The sequence below is a fragment of the Tinamus guttatus genome, unplaced genomic scaffold (assembly GCF_059628265.1).
Source record: "Tinamus guttatus ecotype Peru unplaced genomic scaffold, ASM5962826v1 Tinamus_guttatus_pri_ptg000601l, whole genome shotgun sequence".
Taxonomy (NCBI): domain Eukaryota; kingdom Metazoa; phylum Chordata; class Aves; order Tinamiformes; family Tinamidae; genus Tinamus; species Tinamus guttatus.
The window spans coordinates 1,245,145-1,263,201 of NW_028289135.1; the positions used below are offsets into that span (position 1 = coordinate 1,245,145).

The 18,057-nt window shown below is 35.5% G+C and overlaps 1 protein-coding gene across 1 annotated transcript in view; it reads right to left on the reverse strand.

Moving 5' to 3' along the window:
* WDR27 (WD repeat domain 27) overlaps window positions 1–18,057 on the reverse strand; it is a 102,649-nt gene that overhangs the window by 34,258 nt on the left and 50,334 nt on the right. Inside the window, exon 23 of the mRNA XM_088534835.1 lies at window positions 11,023–11,121. Within this exon, the coding sequence (XP_088390961.1) occupies window positions 11,023–11,121 (99 nt within the window). The remainder of the gene's footprint in view (window positions 1–11,022; window positions 11,122–18,057) is intronic.

Here is an 18,057-nt window from a genome sequence, read left to right on the forward strand (position 1 = left end):
GTGAACATTATTTGATGAGCAACAGAAGCGCATGACATCTGCACTCTTTTCAAAATGGCAAGAAAAGAAGAAAATGAGATATTCAAAAGATAACTTCCTAGAAGACTGTGTAAGATAATTAAATTCAAATTCCTAGTATATAAGTAACATATCTGAGCAAATTCCTAACAATTAGTTCTTTAGTTCTTCCTGTTTGCCAAAGCTCCCTCTTTTCAGTTTTCAATTTGTATACTCCTTGTAATATTTTTCCATCTAGTCTGAATGCACTGTAAAATCAGACAATTCTTATGAAAGAGCTTAGCTGAGTCACTTTTTTCCCCTCTTCTTGCAGCCATTTCAAGGGAGAAGGCCTTGAAGAGAAAGACAGAGAAGGAGACTATACTTGAAGCAGAATGCTTCCTCTTCCCAAAATATTTTTAAATGGTCCTTAGCAGAGCAGAGAAAGTATATGCTGATTTGCTTACCCTTAAGTTGTTGTAATCTGAGTGGAAGGAGAGTTGCTTACTATATCTGGCAATTTCTCTTTGTGTCCTTTGAAGAGGAGTTTTGCTCAGGCAATGAACACACTGATTTTCAGAACTGTTAAGAGCGAAGACCAGCAGCTCTGAATAAACAGTCCCTAGGTATCTCACTTTTGCTGTCTGTCTTAAGGCTTAATCAGAGATGCAAAACAAGTGCAAAAACTTTCATTCTTGTCCTGCAGCTATTTTCTCTTACCTCTCTCTGCAGGGCTTTGATTCTCTCCTTCTTGACACTCTCTTCATTTGTCTAACAATACCATCACTTCTTTCCACCTATATGCAGGTTTTTTCTCCCTATGTGTCTTTCTCTGCCACTCCCCCTCCACTTTTCCTTTCCATGTGATGCTCCCTCAGCAGCTGTCTTTTCTCCAAATTACCCCTATGACTCCAGTTAATGCCTTTCCTCCGTACTTCCAATTAAACCTATTTCCCTGTGGTCCATAAGTGACCCCAGCTCTCCCTGCCTAGATTCTAGGTAAATAGAAGTGAAGTTGAACAGCTGAGCAACTAACTGTTGAGTACCACCCCCTCTTCAAACTACTAGTGCCATTCAATAAAATATCTACACTTGTAAAAACTACATTAAAGGTTTTACTACAAATGTGCTATGAATTGAGAAGAATCACTGCGAGCACATTTATCCAAACTCATGTGGTGTACAGCTGTGGTTTGCTGGCAATATATAGAATGCTGGAGTATCCCATGATTAAACTAAATTATATTGTCCTTGTTAGCTTACAGAAGGCTTTTTCTTTCTTTTTTAAAATCTGTCATCCTTCAGTGTTGTCATACGTGCTTAAAGTAATTACTTCAGTATAAACTTCCCCCTAAAGAACATCAAGTCTTACAGTAAGTGACGATGAGTGTACAAGTTTTTTTATTAGAAACTGCAAAAGAAACATTCTTCCTACTCTATGCAGAGATGCAAATTGAGGAACTCTGGTAGTGAGCTATCAGACACTGGAATAAATTCAATGGGACAACCTGCTGTGTCATTCTAATAGATTCTTCACAGGCTCAACCAGCCTAGTAGCAGCAGTGCAGTACAATCAGAAGCTCTAAGTTCTTTTCTATAAAAGCAGTTTTTAAAATGGCAAGAGCCAAGTTTTGCAAATTAACCACTGACTTAGTGTGCCTAATTTGTCTCCTCTCTTTAAAAAAAAAATCAGACGCACTTTGAGAATCAAACAAAGGTCACTGAAATCCCTTGTTCCCACAAGCAGATTAGAACAAAATTTAGGATAAAGGACAAGCTGCACTTTTATGCTTTTGTTGGATTTTTAAATCTATTTAACTGTTGAAGGGTATATGCAGGATACTGAAGAGCATCTCATACATTATTCACAAGTTAATTTTTTTATTAATAAGCTATATACCCATTGTTTCAAAAGATGTAAGAGGTATGATTGCATTAGTCAATGAATGATTAAAAAAATAAATCTTTTCAGTTGCCTATCAACCTCCCCAAGGGTTTTATTCCCAGTCATACTGACTTATTCACTCGACAATGCTCAAGGTCCTTATACGAGGAATAGAACAGGCAGCTGCCATTGCCTACTTTACACAGATTTCTTGATACCTTTTACAACTGGATCAATCAGAATAGCTTTTAACTAATGACAGGTAGTAGCTGCCATCCTGTCCTCTTTTAGAGTTTATTACCAATGGTAATAAATTGGTACGTTTGAGCGTAAAAGAGGAGGAATACTGAACATTAGAGTGGATGAAAATAAAATGACAATAGATCTGGTCAGATTGGTACTTAATTTTGATAAATTTGATAGAAAAAATAATCTGATGTATTCATTACATTTAAGAAGACACCTACCCCATGCTCCCACTCAATTCACTGGGATCCGACATATAAAAGTACACAAACTCGGCAAGCAGAACAAGGCAAAGACATGGAGAAGATGAGGAGAAAACATATTCAGCATCAGGAAGCATGTTACATACAATGCCAGCAGCAGGCTTTTTTATCTTTTAATGCAGCTGTCTTCTTTGGCCAAAAGAAGGTCAAAAAAGTAACTAACTTCTCACTGGACACAAATTACAATACAGTCTCTAGCAAGGACTTAACAGTCCTTAAACACAGCCTGCCAGCCTGCATGTAAGGACACATGACTGCTTGTAAGGAAATACAGATGGCTTAAACTTCTTCCTTACCAGCTTGAAGTAGGGTGTAGAAACAGAACAGGTTTATCAAATAACATGAGTAAAGAGCTGGACACTTGCTGTCTAGCATGTCCAAGGACATACCAGAAGAATATTTGATCATCTTTCTCTTTCATAGTCTTCTCCTTTCTCTTTCATAGTCTTCTCAAATTAGTCATCCAATTTTACCACTTTAAGCCCCAGAAGTTTGACAGCTGAGGCACAGTTAACTGATTTCATGTAGTGTCTCAGACCACCAAAACATGAAGTAAAATGTTAGCTTAAACATGTTACAAACATGTCTTGTTTAACATCTACAATGGCACAAACCGTAAGGCAGCATAGCAGCTGAACATGAACTCATCAATTCAGTTCTGTGAAAGCTTCTACAGTAGAAAAGAATCTAGAAAAGGTAGGTTTGGGAATTCTTGATATTCAAGAATAATTCACAATTCATTAGTCTGTTCCTGACCAAAGAGAGTATACCTTTTCTTCTCTTTACCAGTAATTTCTCAGCAGGAAATTGCATCATTTTACGGGCAAATTAACTTTAATATTTAACAAGCAAAGCAGAGGCATCCTCAGTTCAGGTCAGGCTGATCTTTGCATTAAAATTCCGGGAAAGAGCCTCTTCTGAGATAAACAGCAACCTACCCATAAAAAGTCTATTCCTTCTGGAGCTAATTAATCTCCCCACCTCCCACCCCAAAAAGAAGAATCTCCAGATTGACTGTGTATCTTTTTCCACAAATACGTTTATGCCCTTAGTCTCAGTTTCTAGGTTTCTGAGGCTTCAATAAACCATTCTGCCCCTTACAGATTTGTATGGCTTTACTACCTCAGATGGTACAGCAAAAGAACCTCTGTCCACTCTGCTATGGAGTTGTCAGTTTTAAAATTTGAAGTGAGCTAACAGTCCTGAAGATAAATATCCTGAACAATTTTCCCAGGCCTCCTCCTCAGGCCTGCTCATTGCCTCACTGTCCTCTTGTTCTTCACGAGAGCACACACAAACAGACACACACACACATACATATTCCTCCTGTAGTTTTTCTGACATGATTACAGTCTTCCCTTAGATCTCCAAGCTAGCCTTGTTTTATATCTTCTGTTTCTACTTTTTTCATGAGTTTTGGTACTCCATTCAAAGGCCACACAGAAGACAGAATTCCACCAGCTAGTTTCTATAGAAATCTTTTTAAAGCACAATTTTTAAAACTACATTTCCCTTCCAGAAGAATTCAATATCTAAAAAATGTATTTTGAAAAAGCAAAAGGAAGCAATTATAATTTTCTAGAACTTCATTGCACTTTTTATTCTTTGAATTTGATCTCCTGAAACAGAAGATCAGAAAACTGATTGCTGGAGACAAAATTAAAGGAGAAATAAAATATTGCTAGCAAAAAATACCAAATACATCTCATTTTGATATTTGTGACTTAAAAGAGGGAGCAATTTGACTTACTGTCTGAAACATGAGGGTCCAAAGAGCCCTGTGAAGAGCTTTCCTGCTTCCCTGACTTCAGTGAAATCATACGATTAAGCTGATCGCAGGTGTTAAATCTGCATGATTTAGTGTCTAACAGTGTAGTGCTGGGTCCTAACATAAAGCATCATGTTGGAAAAAATGTGTCCTACAGCAGAATGACACAATATTGATTCAGTAGCAAAGCCAAAACAGCATATTAAAGTCTGAAAAATAATTTTCCATGTCACTGCAAAAAGAACCACTATTGTGGAAAAAAATCATGATTAAGTCAATGGTGAACCAAAACTGTAGAAAAGTGGTGTTTTAACTCAAGGTGTCCTAAAGTGAAATGTTCGGATGAGACCACCAGGAATATTATACTTTGTTAGTAGCTAGTAAAAGATGATAACTCATATTTTCACATACATTCAAAACTAACTGTAGCCAATTCTGTAGTATCTGAGAGATCCGCAAGCAAATCTCCTATCTAGGAACACTAAACTTGTCTCCATGCATGCAGCACAGCAAAAATTTAGTATGTTAATTTCAGTGACTCCTACAGACTTAACTGCAAAAGAGATGGAGATCTCTACTTCTCCATCTCTTTTAACCTTCTCCAGCTGCCAAATTATGCACTTATTGTCAGTTATTTTCTAACCTAAATGCACCACAATATATTCTGGTAGAATTAATGCTCTCTGAAATATAGCTGTACTTCAAAATACAAGATTAGCCTATCAAAATTAGATGTTTTACTAATAAACAGGCCATGGATTGCCACAATGCATTCACATCTTGAATGAACAATTCCTATTTTGCATTTGAAATGATTTGGTAATTAGCAGATGTTAATCATTTCCACATGGCAATCCTAAATGTCTTCAGTGACAAGAGATTTCTGGATCATCTTCAGTAGAAGAAACTAGAAAGAAACTAGAAGAGATTTCAGTAGTAAAATGTAAATTATATTTCATAAAATGCAAATTACATTTTTGCTCATTTTTTCCAAATACCTTACATTGACTTATAGCGTATTTAAATGGCCATATGAATCAGACTGATAGCCTTAGATCTATAAAACACAGTGCACATCTATATCCCTACTTGAAACCACATTGATTCTGCCATACTGTCTATATGCTTATATCCTGAGTTAAGCAAATGCATTTTAAACTTATTTGCCTACCAATATATAGCTCTCTAGGGCTTTACTTCTAACATTCCATTTGTTCCAATATTAAAATATATATATATATCAAACAAGAATGAGATTTTGCTAATCTGGATAATTATTTCCTGAGTTTTAGTATAATTAAAATAATTATCTGTCACCAATGCAATACAAAATAGCTATACATTGTATGCTAGTAGTATTGTATGTATTAAATGACTGGATTTACCTTTTACTACTGAGAGAGTCCTAGGGACAGAAGACAAATATGCATACAAGAGGGAGTGGTAGCAATGAATGTTGATACAAAAGTCATGAAGAAAAGCAGCTCTTTGGGCTCTGCTTAGACTATCAATGACTGAAACAATTTGCTAAGTGTGCACATTGACAGTTTTGCCAGTGTCCACTCAGCTTGTAGAAAGATGAAACCAACGCTCAGCTACACAAAAGCTGCCAAAAAACAGCAGATGGCAACAGCCTCCCCCATTTCCTTTCATTCTGCTTCAAAGACACTTTGAAAAGAGATGGTTTACCATTCACATATTTGAAATCCAAAACTCCCTTTCAATTTAGATTGAGAGTTCTCTATTCCATATTATAGTTTTTAACTACAGTTAAAAGTAAACTACAGTTAACTACAGTTTTGAATTACAATTAAAACCTGTGATCTCTTTAAATGTATATTCCTTAAATTTGATTGAAATTCAATTAAAGATTATGGTGAGTTAAAAACTTTTCCCTATATAAGTTTGAACAATGAATGAAAGAGAAGAATAGTGAGAGGCTAAAACTGAGAAATCAACTTGAAAATAAAACTCTAAGATAAATCCAACTCTTCTATCTGATTTTCCATCTCCAGCTTTCACGGCAACCATTATATAAATCACTATAGAGTAGTATATGATGAAAGAAACTGTGCCCCCTGTCAGTAAACACATCTTGATTATATCCATCCATTTCTTTCCTCCTTTTCTGGAAGAATATTTATGAAACTGAGAGTTATAGTAATGGTTGGAAGAAACTGCCTCATGGACAGGTGCCGGGCAAGCAACCATTGAACTGAAGCGCTGCCAATACACCTCACTCTTGGCTGCATCTTTCCATGGCAGAAAGCTCAGCCATAATGTCGAATTTCACTCATCAGCCACTTCCCTTTTTTCACCCTTTCTTCTGTCCTCTGCCAGTGTTTCCCTTTGAATGAAGCCCAGTGGGGCTTTTTGTAGAGGTTAGTCAGAACCCAACATAATTCTTAGCTGTATTCATTTAAACATTGGACAAAACAAAATAGGATCAATTTAAAAACCCTAAACAGTGGTAGTAGTTGGTATAAAAAATCTTCTAGTGATGGAGATTCTGGTAACCTTCTCTAGAGATCTTCAAATCCATCTGGATGCGACCTTGTGCCAGGTGCTCCAAGTGGCCCTGCTTGAGCAGGGGGGTGCGACTAGAGGATCTCTAGAGGTACCTTCCAACCTCAACTATTCTGTGATTCTGTGATTCACACCACAGGATTATCTTTTGAGTTCTTTGTGGTTTTCTTTTTTTCCACTCTACCCGCTTGATTTCTTAACTTCTCCTCCTGCCCTTTCCCCTCTCATTAAATATAACTTTGTGCTAACTCCTGTACTGCCAAGGCCAGGTGAAAATAATTTGGTTCAGCAATTCACAAAACATACAAATAAACAAACCCCACTAACTTAGAAAGAATTTCAAGGTACTTATTATACCAAAGGACTCTTGTGTACAGGTTTTAAATATTTACATTTCAGCTATAATTCTTCAAATGAGCAGTTTCTGCACATTCCTTCCTATTTGGTAAGGTGTTCCTTAAATCATCAGTTTCAAAATCTTCCCTTAGAAAAGTCTGCAAGCTGGTTCAAATCTACAGGTCATGCTTCTCAGGAAAGAGTTCAAGAAAAGGGATTTTGATCCCTGAACTTCACAGTCTTTTGCATTAAAGAGCTACATAAAAATATATAGCAGTAAGAAGAGGAACGAGCAAATAAGGGAAAAAATAGCAATATTGTTTCCTCACTGGTCCCAGGTTCAATCTGTCTGTCCCATTGGACCACATAACCCTGTATTTCTGTCTTTCCAATGTCACTGCAGAACCTCAGTTTCCAGTAGAACCATTCCTGAATAGTTAATCCAGGATGTGACCTAACTTGGAAGTTATGGTACTTTCCTAAAGGGCACATCTGAAACCTCTCAGGCTGATGAGACATTAGATTTGAAATTATTCACTACCTGGGAAATTTTTAGCCCCTAGGCTAAAAGGCTATGTGCAGAGATCTGTACTCTCACCAATTCATTTTGGCTTTCTGTAGCATTTGGCAGAGCTGAAGAGTACATGCTTGAGCTACTGTCTGAGGCTTGTGCATCACAGCTCTTCTCAGGTGCCATCCCAGGGAGAATGCAGGAATTTGAATTTTACTTTACATGTTTTACATTCACTCAAACAGGAAGTATGTGGTAGATCAAGGTAGTGAACGTCAGGCTGCCATAATAAATAAGCCATCATCCATTCACTTTCTCATCCTATGCCCTTGCGTAATACTACTCCTAAACCTTTCCCCCCCCCCAAAAAAAAGAAAATAACTCTTAACCACAGTACTGAATTTACTGTGTGATGCTCTACAAATTCCAGTATTTTGTGCTCTGAAGCATACTTTCAGAGCTAAACTAATCTTGCTTGGATCCACAACTACTGCTTAATTCAGATCTGCTGATTCTCCTCCTCTGATCAGCAACTGATTTGATGAGTTTTGTTAGTTTGAAGTCTCGATTTGTGGTTTGATTGCAAAGAAGCCTCTGGACATTACTAGTAACACTCTAGAACTATTTTCTACTAAAATGCATTCTAACAGCTGAAGTATAGAACAGGACACCTATAGGAAGCCAGCTCTATTCTCTGCTAGGTAACAGCTTTTTTTTCCCCAAAACTGGGTTCAGTGCTAAACTTGAAATTAGCTTTAATCTGTGTGAAAATTTTGCTAAACTGTAACACCGTAAATTGTAGTAACATTGATCCAAAGTGCAGAAATACATGTTTGCCACAAGATAGCAGTTGTTCGTGTTTTTTTTTAGTTCAAACAACATACACCTAGGGAGTAGAAACAGCCAGAAATTTTAAAATAACAGAAGTGTTAGTACCTTTACATTCATATAGAAAAAAAAGATATGAAAATATAAAAATACACTCAGATGTAAAGAACTTATACCATAAACATTTGTGAATAGTAGCAAGTACAACCAGAGCCAATGAAGTAGAGAAGAGCTACTGTTCATTCCACAGTCATATTTTGAACATTGCTGTCTCTTTTAAGTCTGCACAGGTAATTTCAGATAGATGCCCCTTTTTCCAAAATCCAACTAGTACAGCTTTTCATAGTTCCCATGCCAGAACTCTGCAGTCAATGAGGTAGAGCATCTGTCTCTGTAGTCTGCAGCATTCTACATGACTCAATAACTACACTATAATTGGAAATAGATGCACAGTCTAAAATACGACTGCACAGCATACTGGCAGGTAAATATGAGAGCAATGATATAATAAGATATAATATTTCCCAGTATAAATTTATTTCTTGATAAAACAAGAAATGTGTGTGTGTGTATATGCGTCTACTTATAAATATGACAGTGCATATTATAGAACTACACACTAATCATCCTCTGGACAATGTATATCAGCAAATAACAGTTCATGTTCTAAATCAGCAAAAAGTATATATGTGTGTGTGTATGCATGTACATACATGTATATGTGCACATATGTGTATATATATTCATATAGTTCAAATCTTTAGTTATTTCTTTAACTTGTTTTTTGGTTCAAGACATTATAAGGTGGACTCCGAGAAATAGTTTATGCTCAAAATAATCTCAGAAAAGGAAGTACTACTGTTTCTACTTCAGGGTTTAAAGCCTGGAAGACACAAATGGAAGAGGTAAAATGCTTAAAATTCCCCAGAATGTCTCCATGGATCTAGGAACTTAAAAAAATCAGGACTCCTGAGTTCACAGTACAGACGTTGTGAAAACAAATATACTTGACTCTTGATGCCAAGGAAATGTCAGATATGTGAATATAAATATAACAGTGTAGTGGACATATTTGATTTACAAGAGTTAAACTGGTATATAAAAAACATTGTAAAAAGATCCTTTGATGAATCTAAAAAAATAATAACAATTTCTGAATAATCTTTAAGTGTCAAACCAAGAGACTGACTACAAACTAGATATTTTAGTGATAGGTTAATTCCTGAAGGAGTAACTTAATCCATGAGCGAGTGCTCCAAAATCTTATCAGAAGTGCAGTTCTAGCCATAAAATACTTCTTTAAACTATGTCTGTTTCTTTCAGTAAAGTTATTTAAGAGTTACTGTATATATAAACTGTAAAACAACACATGATATCAGTTTTATTAGCACTTAGTACAACTGAATCAGTAGCATGTTGTGTAGCATAAAATTGCTTTATCACTTGTTTGTACTTAAGATGACTACAATGAAAAATGAGCTTCTATATTCTCTAGTAGCACAAAGTATATCAACTGTTGTAAGTGAAAGTTTCAACTGACAAAGTTGTGTGAAGAACAGTATGTGAAAAAAGATTTTTATACAGAGCACTCAGATATTAAATTGGTTAATAGCTATCTTAATGCTGTCTGCAACAGAAATCTCATTCATGTGTGGGACCTGTAATCACAGCATTTTCACAGTGGATGTTATATTTGTCTAGAATTCATAAGCATCTTTGACCTTTTTCTATAAAGCCATCTTAACATATTTTTATATAATTTAAGAGAAAACAAAATTTAATAGGTATTTCTTTTCACATTAGAGGCATTGAGGAGAAAAAATAATGTAAACTTGTAAAGGAAGTATTCTAAATAGTAAGAAGTACATTATTGGGTAATTTGGCAGATATTCTTAGATGACTAAAGAAGTGATGGAGTATGTTTCTCAGGTAAAAATAAAAGGGAATACCATAATTAATAGAGCAGAGATAATCTATTTTAAAACATCATATATTTTAAGGTGGATTCCTACTGAAATAGGGCAAATAAAATTATACAGCCTGTCATTCCTACTTCCAAACAATTCAAAGTTAACTTTCCAAGGTGAATAAATTATTAAGCTCCTAGGTAGTTCTTGTTGAGTTCTGAAAACCTGGCAGCTTTTCATTTCTATTTTTTCCCTCACAGAAGGGAAATACCCAAATTGGTATGGAAAAGGAAGACATTATCCTTTCTGTTTGCTCCTGCCCGAGTGAATTATAAACACACATGTAATAGTCTGGATGAATGAAGTACTGCCTCTTGCCTAAACAAACTAATACAAACTGGGGAAGATATTGAGGAGTGATTAAATTTTCTGTGTATTGGAGATGGAACTGATGATACAACAGAGAAAGGCGTGAGATGACAAGCTGATACTCAAAGTGACATATTGAAAGAGGCTCAGTAGGATCACAGAGGACATATCCTACAGTAGCTTCACTATGTCTAGGAATATAGAGAGGAAAATAACTTGGGACAAAATAAAAAAAAAATCAGAAAAAGGTAGATTTCATTAATTTTACTGATCACGGAACATTGTTACTATCCTAAATTATCATTAGACAAATCTGAAGCATGCAACAAGCTTACAGTGAATAACGTATATATTTTAATTATGAAGAAAAAAAGGCAAAGGATTACCTTGGGAGATGAGGGACAAAAAGTCACATTGATGACAGAATCTGTGTGCCCTCCCAACTTATGCAAAAAGGTGCTTGAACGCATCTCATATATGTAAGCCTGAAAAAAAAAAGAGATTATATTTTTACTTTAAAGAAATATATAATAGTCTAGAAGCAAAAGTTACAGTAGAGAAGGACTAAAGATTCAGTCTACAGAGACTTCAGAAATGTTTTGTAAGTGCTAAGCAGATATAAATGGCATTGATATCTTCATAGAGACTTATACAATTCAGGAAAATTTAGCAAATATAAATAACCCAAAGGAAAATATGATTTAAAAAGAACAATGCAACATTTTCCACTTAAATACAAAAACAAACATTAAGTATATCTGAAATAGACACTTAGGTTATAATTGACTTTTTAAAATGTATTTTTAAGTATGTTCTTCAGAATTTAATCCCTTTATTTTTAGTAGAAATATGTAGAAATTCATTACTTTAAAGTCTAAAACTGAAAACTGTTATGATAATCACTACCTTATATAGAATTCTTCAATTACTACACAGGTCTTTGCAGCTTGTAATTGAACCATATGGAATTCAATAACAAATCAATGAATACTGGGACAACAAGAAAAAGCATCCTTTTTCTTATGTATGTCTTTGCTTGCTCATGAAAAAAAGGAAAAAGTGCTTTCCAAGTAGCAAATTAAATTGAGTATCAGAATAATTATATTCTTATTGGTACAGTCTCAAATAATGGAGCAATGCAAAAACAGAAATATACTAAGAAAACAATACAAAATCCAGTGAAACTCATAGCTTTATTGATACTACATTTGAGTTTTGTTATTAAACTAGTATTATCTCACGTAAACAAAATAGAAAAAAAATCGTGCAATGTAAGTCCTCTACATATAAAAATAAATATGAGTGTGCTGTTGCACAGAATTGTTTGAGACTATGTCTTATCTAGAGAGAATTATTTTCAGTCAGACAGTATGTCTGATGAACTAGGCATATAAAGTACACAGAAAACATGCAAACTTATTGGTATGTTATAGATAAAATGTGTATTTCAAGAGAAAAAGTTGTAAACCATGAAAAAAAAGGCCAAAGATAATAATTTGAACTCTACAGTTGCAATAAAAATAAGGACATTTTCCTTATTAAATCTGCAGTTATGACCATGAACATAGAATTCAAAGTATTTCAGAGCCAAACAGTACAGAACAAACAGTAAATCAAAATGTGCCTAGACAGTGTTACAACAATGTATTACTCTGTGGGTTTTTCTAGATAGTTTTTGTTGATAGTATCCTAAGATGAGTTTAATTCATCAGGCCCAGGGCAATTCGGCTTACCGTAGCCAACAGCACCTAAAGATATTTGTGCTAAAACTTTCTGGATTCAAAAGACGGTCTTCAGGATTCATGAAAAGATCTACAGACCAATGCAGTTCCCGAAATACACTCAATGGCACACTCAAGAAACAAATTTTTATCAGCCTCCTCCAAGGATTCTTTAATCCACACTTGCACTGAAGAAACACAGGATAGTACTAACTCCCTGTCAAATCTTCCATTCATGACTACTTTCACAGAGAAACAACTAAAAGGCCAACAATAAATCTACTTAATTGCATTCAGTATTATATAGTTTGCATATTCTGGATTTCACTCCAGAATATGGAATTAAAACCATCTCCTGGCATCAATGAAGTATCTAAAAAAGGACAGAGAAGAAGTTATCCATTTTTAACATCTGGATATTTTGCAGCATTCCACACAGTTGTTGCCATTTTAACTACAGAAAGAGTCCAGATTAGCATATGAAATCACTGGGTCCTTCTTAAAAGGATGCAGAAAATGCTTGTTAAAGGGATATTAAGCCTCAAACTGTACGACCCCTTCCCTAATTTTTTAACTTCTCAGAAAACTGGTTAGAATAAGTATTTGATTACTAGTACATGCAAGCTGCAATTTTGAGCATTAAAACCAGATAATACCACAACTACTATCACTAACAGCTCTTGGGGGGATGAGCAGTTTCCACAAGAAAAGACGAATTAGGATAATAAGATAACAGTGACAAAGTAACAGAAAAAAAAAAAAAAGCAAACATTTGTATGTACTAAGTTTTTTTTTTCTCTCTCTCTTATGGTAAGTGCAAGGCCATAAATTCATTCTGTACACGGCAGTACTCAACTTCTTGCTGCTGTGAAGTTTTCTATTCAGAAACACTACAATAATGTTTGAAATTGTCTCCAGTCAGTCCTAAGATTCTGCTTCCATTAAAAAAAATGGGTTGGTTAACATCCCAAATGGATTACAATATTGCAGAATAATAAAACTTAAATGGAGAAGGTTTTAGAAAACCACTATGATAATACTTTTATTATGGCTGGTAAGACCACATCCATCTGCTCTCCTTCTTTCACACTGGCTCTCCACTCTTCACTCTGGTGATTCTGACAACCAAATCATATTTCAGCACCTGCAATATCATCTTTGTGCTCTTTTCATCACAGCCAAGCTTGGTCACACTGTATACCACTTGACCCTACTGCCCTGACTTCCCACAGACCTTCCTTCCAAGAACAGGAGTAGCTCTAGCAGCAGCCTTCCTGCTCCAACACAGATGAGGTGCAGAAATGTAGGCAGGTTGCACTTATCGCCACAATGCAGAGAAAGAGCTCAGTGCACATGCACATACTATTAGTTGTAAATCATAAATCTCCAATAAATACATGAGATAGGAGACGGTGCTGTGGTTAGGAGTCAATGGAGGTTGCAGGAAAGAATGGAGTACATTGAGGGAGAGAGCAAAAGGCATTACAAGATGTCCTCCAGAAGAGGATGTCTCTCTGCATCTACCGGCTGTAGCAATTCATGAGAAGATGGAGAGATCATTCCTGTCACATGCCCCTCAAAATCCTGCAGACTTCTGTCAAAACAGTTTAATACTAACACAATACTCCATAATGCTACGACATTTTTTAGATCCTTGTGATTCAAAAGCTATCCTTATTACTATTGCATACATGTCCCTACCCTTTGCAACTGCAGGAATGACAAAACAGGACAAATATGTCATGGCATGATGCTTCATTAGATATAAAAGAACCTAATATAATAGAAATGAATTAGGAAAATACTGGAGATAACAAAATCACCCTTAAGTTCAGGTATTTTTGCATGAAGCCTAAGTCCTCTGGAGTCTGCACACCTGGTACATGTGGAGCTAAATGAGAAAACAATAATACCAAGGAGTTAGTAATCCCCATAATAGTCAACCTGAGTAGGCACCAACCTGTGCTCTGCTAGGCTATGCTACACCGCAGACTTTCAGAACTGTCCTGTGCTGTACATATCTCATGACTGGCAGATAGAGTTAGTTATAACGGAGGAGCCTGAAGGTAGCTCCCACTTGGCACCTGAATACCCTTATCTTTATCTTAAAAAGAAGCAACAAGTGAATTCATATGGACTTCCTTTTGTTTGATAGTAGAAATAATGAATAAAACTGTTTACTTCTTTAAATAGCCTGTAAGAGCTCTATGGACCAAAATGCTGGTGATCCTCTCCATGGACAGAATCTGCTCTGTGTGCCTTGCCATGCCTTGATTGAATGTCCAATGCTGCATGGTTTCCAGCATTTGAAGGGACATAGGATTATTTATTCTCTTTTTCCCTCTTGTGTCAGTTCCAATAAGTGGTATTTTAAGCAATATTTGAGCATCTTTCTTAACAGGCTCATAATGAACACTGTCCCCAGCATTTTGTACAGTAAAGCCTAATCTTCTTTCATAGAAGCAGGCACAAATAACTGAATTCAAAGAGTCAAGAGCAAAAAACTTTATGAATCATAGATCTATAATGTCTTCCAACTGGTTCTATGCCAAGAAAAAATATGGTTCCATGTTTTAACTAATAGAATATATCACAGAAAGAGAGGTTAGTGAAGCTGAACATTTTCCAACATAATTCAGTGGCTTATAGAACTTTGTCAAACTTAACCTTTTTTTTTTGACTTAATTCTTGACTTAATGTATAGGTCCAAATTTCTCTCTGTAAAGTAGATTAGATGTAGTAGATGTTAGTAGTAGATGTTTTGAAGACAAGTCCGTATTTGTGAAACACGGGCAATCTAGCAATTTATGCTCTTCCACACAGTTCCTATATCAACTTTTTGTGTCATTCTTTTCTTTTTAAAAGCATTATGAAGCAGCTGGGCAAGTTCACTATCATCTAGGAAACAGGTATTCAAACAGCTGTATAAAAAGAGATGTTAGCTAATGACTCCTTAACTTGAAAAGAATTCAAATGCTTACTTCCCATCTTTCAAGAAATGATTCCAACTGTTGAACTGGATTAGGCTGTGCAGCACTCAATACCATATCAAGTCACAAGATTCACTGGGATCAAGAAAAGGAAATAGACAGGCACACTGGATGTAGCTAAGCAGTGAAGAATCAGGGATGAGAAGACCATGATTTTGATCTACAGGTACTTCTTCATTACTGAAGAGTTGCTACACAACACAGAGCAGAAATGGGAACAGAATTTTCCCACTGAACCTCATTCCTCAGGAGAGTTCTCTCACAACAGGATTAGTCGGGCTTCTTTCTGTTGACCTACTTCCAGATCTATCGATCTTGACTTTCTAGATGTTGTGGTTCAGCTTTAACTGAAAAAGTAGCAAAGTCCCTGTCTATATCCCAACATGATTTATTTCCTTGTGGTAGCTATCATCTTCTCTTCACACAACTGTGTTCTTAGGGAAAGTAATAGTAAACATTTTAAATCAAAATAATTTTGACGTGTATCACAATAGTATGACATTAAAAGAAAAATTTTATGTACTGTTTTATGGTGTTATAAGTTTCTGTTTAATAAACTCTGGTCACAGATATATAAGTCAGCCAGAGACAGCCAGAATTCTGCAAATTAAAGTCAACTTGGTGAAAATGAACTTTTCAGTAAATGTATTTTTAACTTCAATAGTAAAAAAAAAATAAAAAAAAAATAAAGGAAATAGTATTTTAAAAGAAATGATGTTCAGGCATTCATAAGAAGTGGAATAACTCCAACATAAATACTCTCCTACTATAGTCTGCCATCATTCTGGTTTTACTACATTTTTGATGTTATTCAAATTGTTTTACTATTCGGTACTTAATAGGTGATTTTAGTATATTCTTCTTTAAAGAAAAAACAGTCGTAAGTGAATTATAAATGCTACCATAACACTAGTAACAGAAAAGAAGTTGAACATATGAGTTCAATGATAGAAAAAGAACAGATTTTCTGTAAACCAAATGTAATAAAAAAGCAGGAAGGTCTAGGAAGTACTCAGCAATACCCCAAATGCATATGTGCATATAATCTGCTAAAAACTTTAGCCAAAGTCAACCCCTTTTTTATATATTAAGAGCAATTTCTAGTAATAAAAATACTGATTCAGGAGACATTGATATTTCCTTTCCATTTCTGTTCAAGGGTCAGCCAAAAGTAAAAATCATTTATCTATACCATTAACTTCCAAACAAGTTTCCTGCACCCATAACCACATTCTTATTTGTGTTTCCTTTCACTTGAAGTTTGGACAACATTTGTAGTAGTCACTTTTCATTAACTTACGGTGTGAAAGTGTATTTAGCACTGTGTATGTACGCATATATGTAGACACGCACGCACACATATATATAAGCTTCTGCCTACTTCTCTAAATTTTAGCAAGAGACAGGGAAGAAAGGTGAAGGCCCCTCCATAAGGAGAAGAATGTATACCCAAATTTAAACTACTTAATTCTACTGCACTGATTTGGAGGGTGTGCTAAATAAACTGACCATTTATCTACAGAAAAGTCTTATATCTGCTATAAGTTCTTTCCCTTTCTTTATATTCTACTTTCAGTGCAACCTTGTCCCCATCTGTTCCTTTTGCCCACTAGTCCAATCCATGGCCATCTGAGTCAGACCACTTACCCTGCTGGAAACATGAAGAGAGGGAAGCATATCAGAAAGCACACCATAATTTTTCTCCTTGTGATAAGATTTTTTTTCAAGGACTATAAAATAAGTAGCAGATTAAAATAAATAAAAATACAAAGCACCTAAGACACCTTCATAGCTGCTGTGGCTTTAAACTAGAGAATGAGTCTAACAGATTGTGGAGAGAAAAAAAAAAAAAAAAAAAAAAAGCCCACATCCAACATACCTAATTTGACTTTACATTAAAGAGACTTTTTTTTTTTCCAGAAGATTTGGAAGATTTGCATGGAATGGCCAAAATTATCCCTTTCCTGGGATGATTTAACATTTTGAATGAGCTCAAGAGGATGCAAGCCTCCACTAGTGCCACCGAACCTGGTACACAAACCCATCCTACATGGTATAATTGTTTGGCTTGCACTCCACCCACCATCCCTCGTTTACATTAGTGCTGCACTGAATCATATATTTTTTCTTAATACCAAGTTTGAAAAGCACCTGAGCTACTTATACTAAAATTTAAAATAACAATCAGCTTGAAGCAGACATCCAGCATGGAAAGTTTCAGCCCAAAATGTTCTCATTTGACAGTTATAAGCAACTGAAAACAGAATTATAGTGGAAAGTGTTAGACTACCTTAACTACAGGCCCAAGTGCCAACTCCACACATAATAAAACAGATTTCACAAATATCCTAAGCACTGATTCATATTCTTCAGACTTGGGATATCTTATATACTCCCCACACGGTAGCGTGGAAAGTAAAGTCTGTTCAAGCCTGCCACCAAAAACGCTGAGTACAATAAAGCTTCGGAGAGTTCCTTCCCCTTCCAGTGCCATTTGCTGGGGAGTCTCTCTTTGTGGGATTCACAGGAAATTGCCCACTGCACTGGGATCCCAGTTTCCACCTGAATTCTTTCCATATAACCACAAAAGAAGAAATGGTGAAAATTAATAATGCTCTTTATTATTAAAACAGTGAATACTACAAAGTTCAGTCATTTTTCAAGATGCAGGGGCTAGTTTTTAACAGAACGGTATTCTGGTAGTTATAGC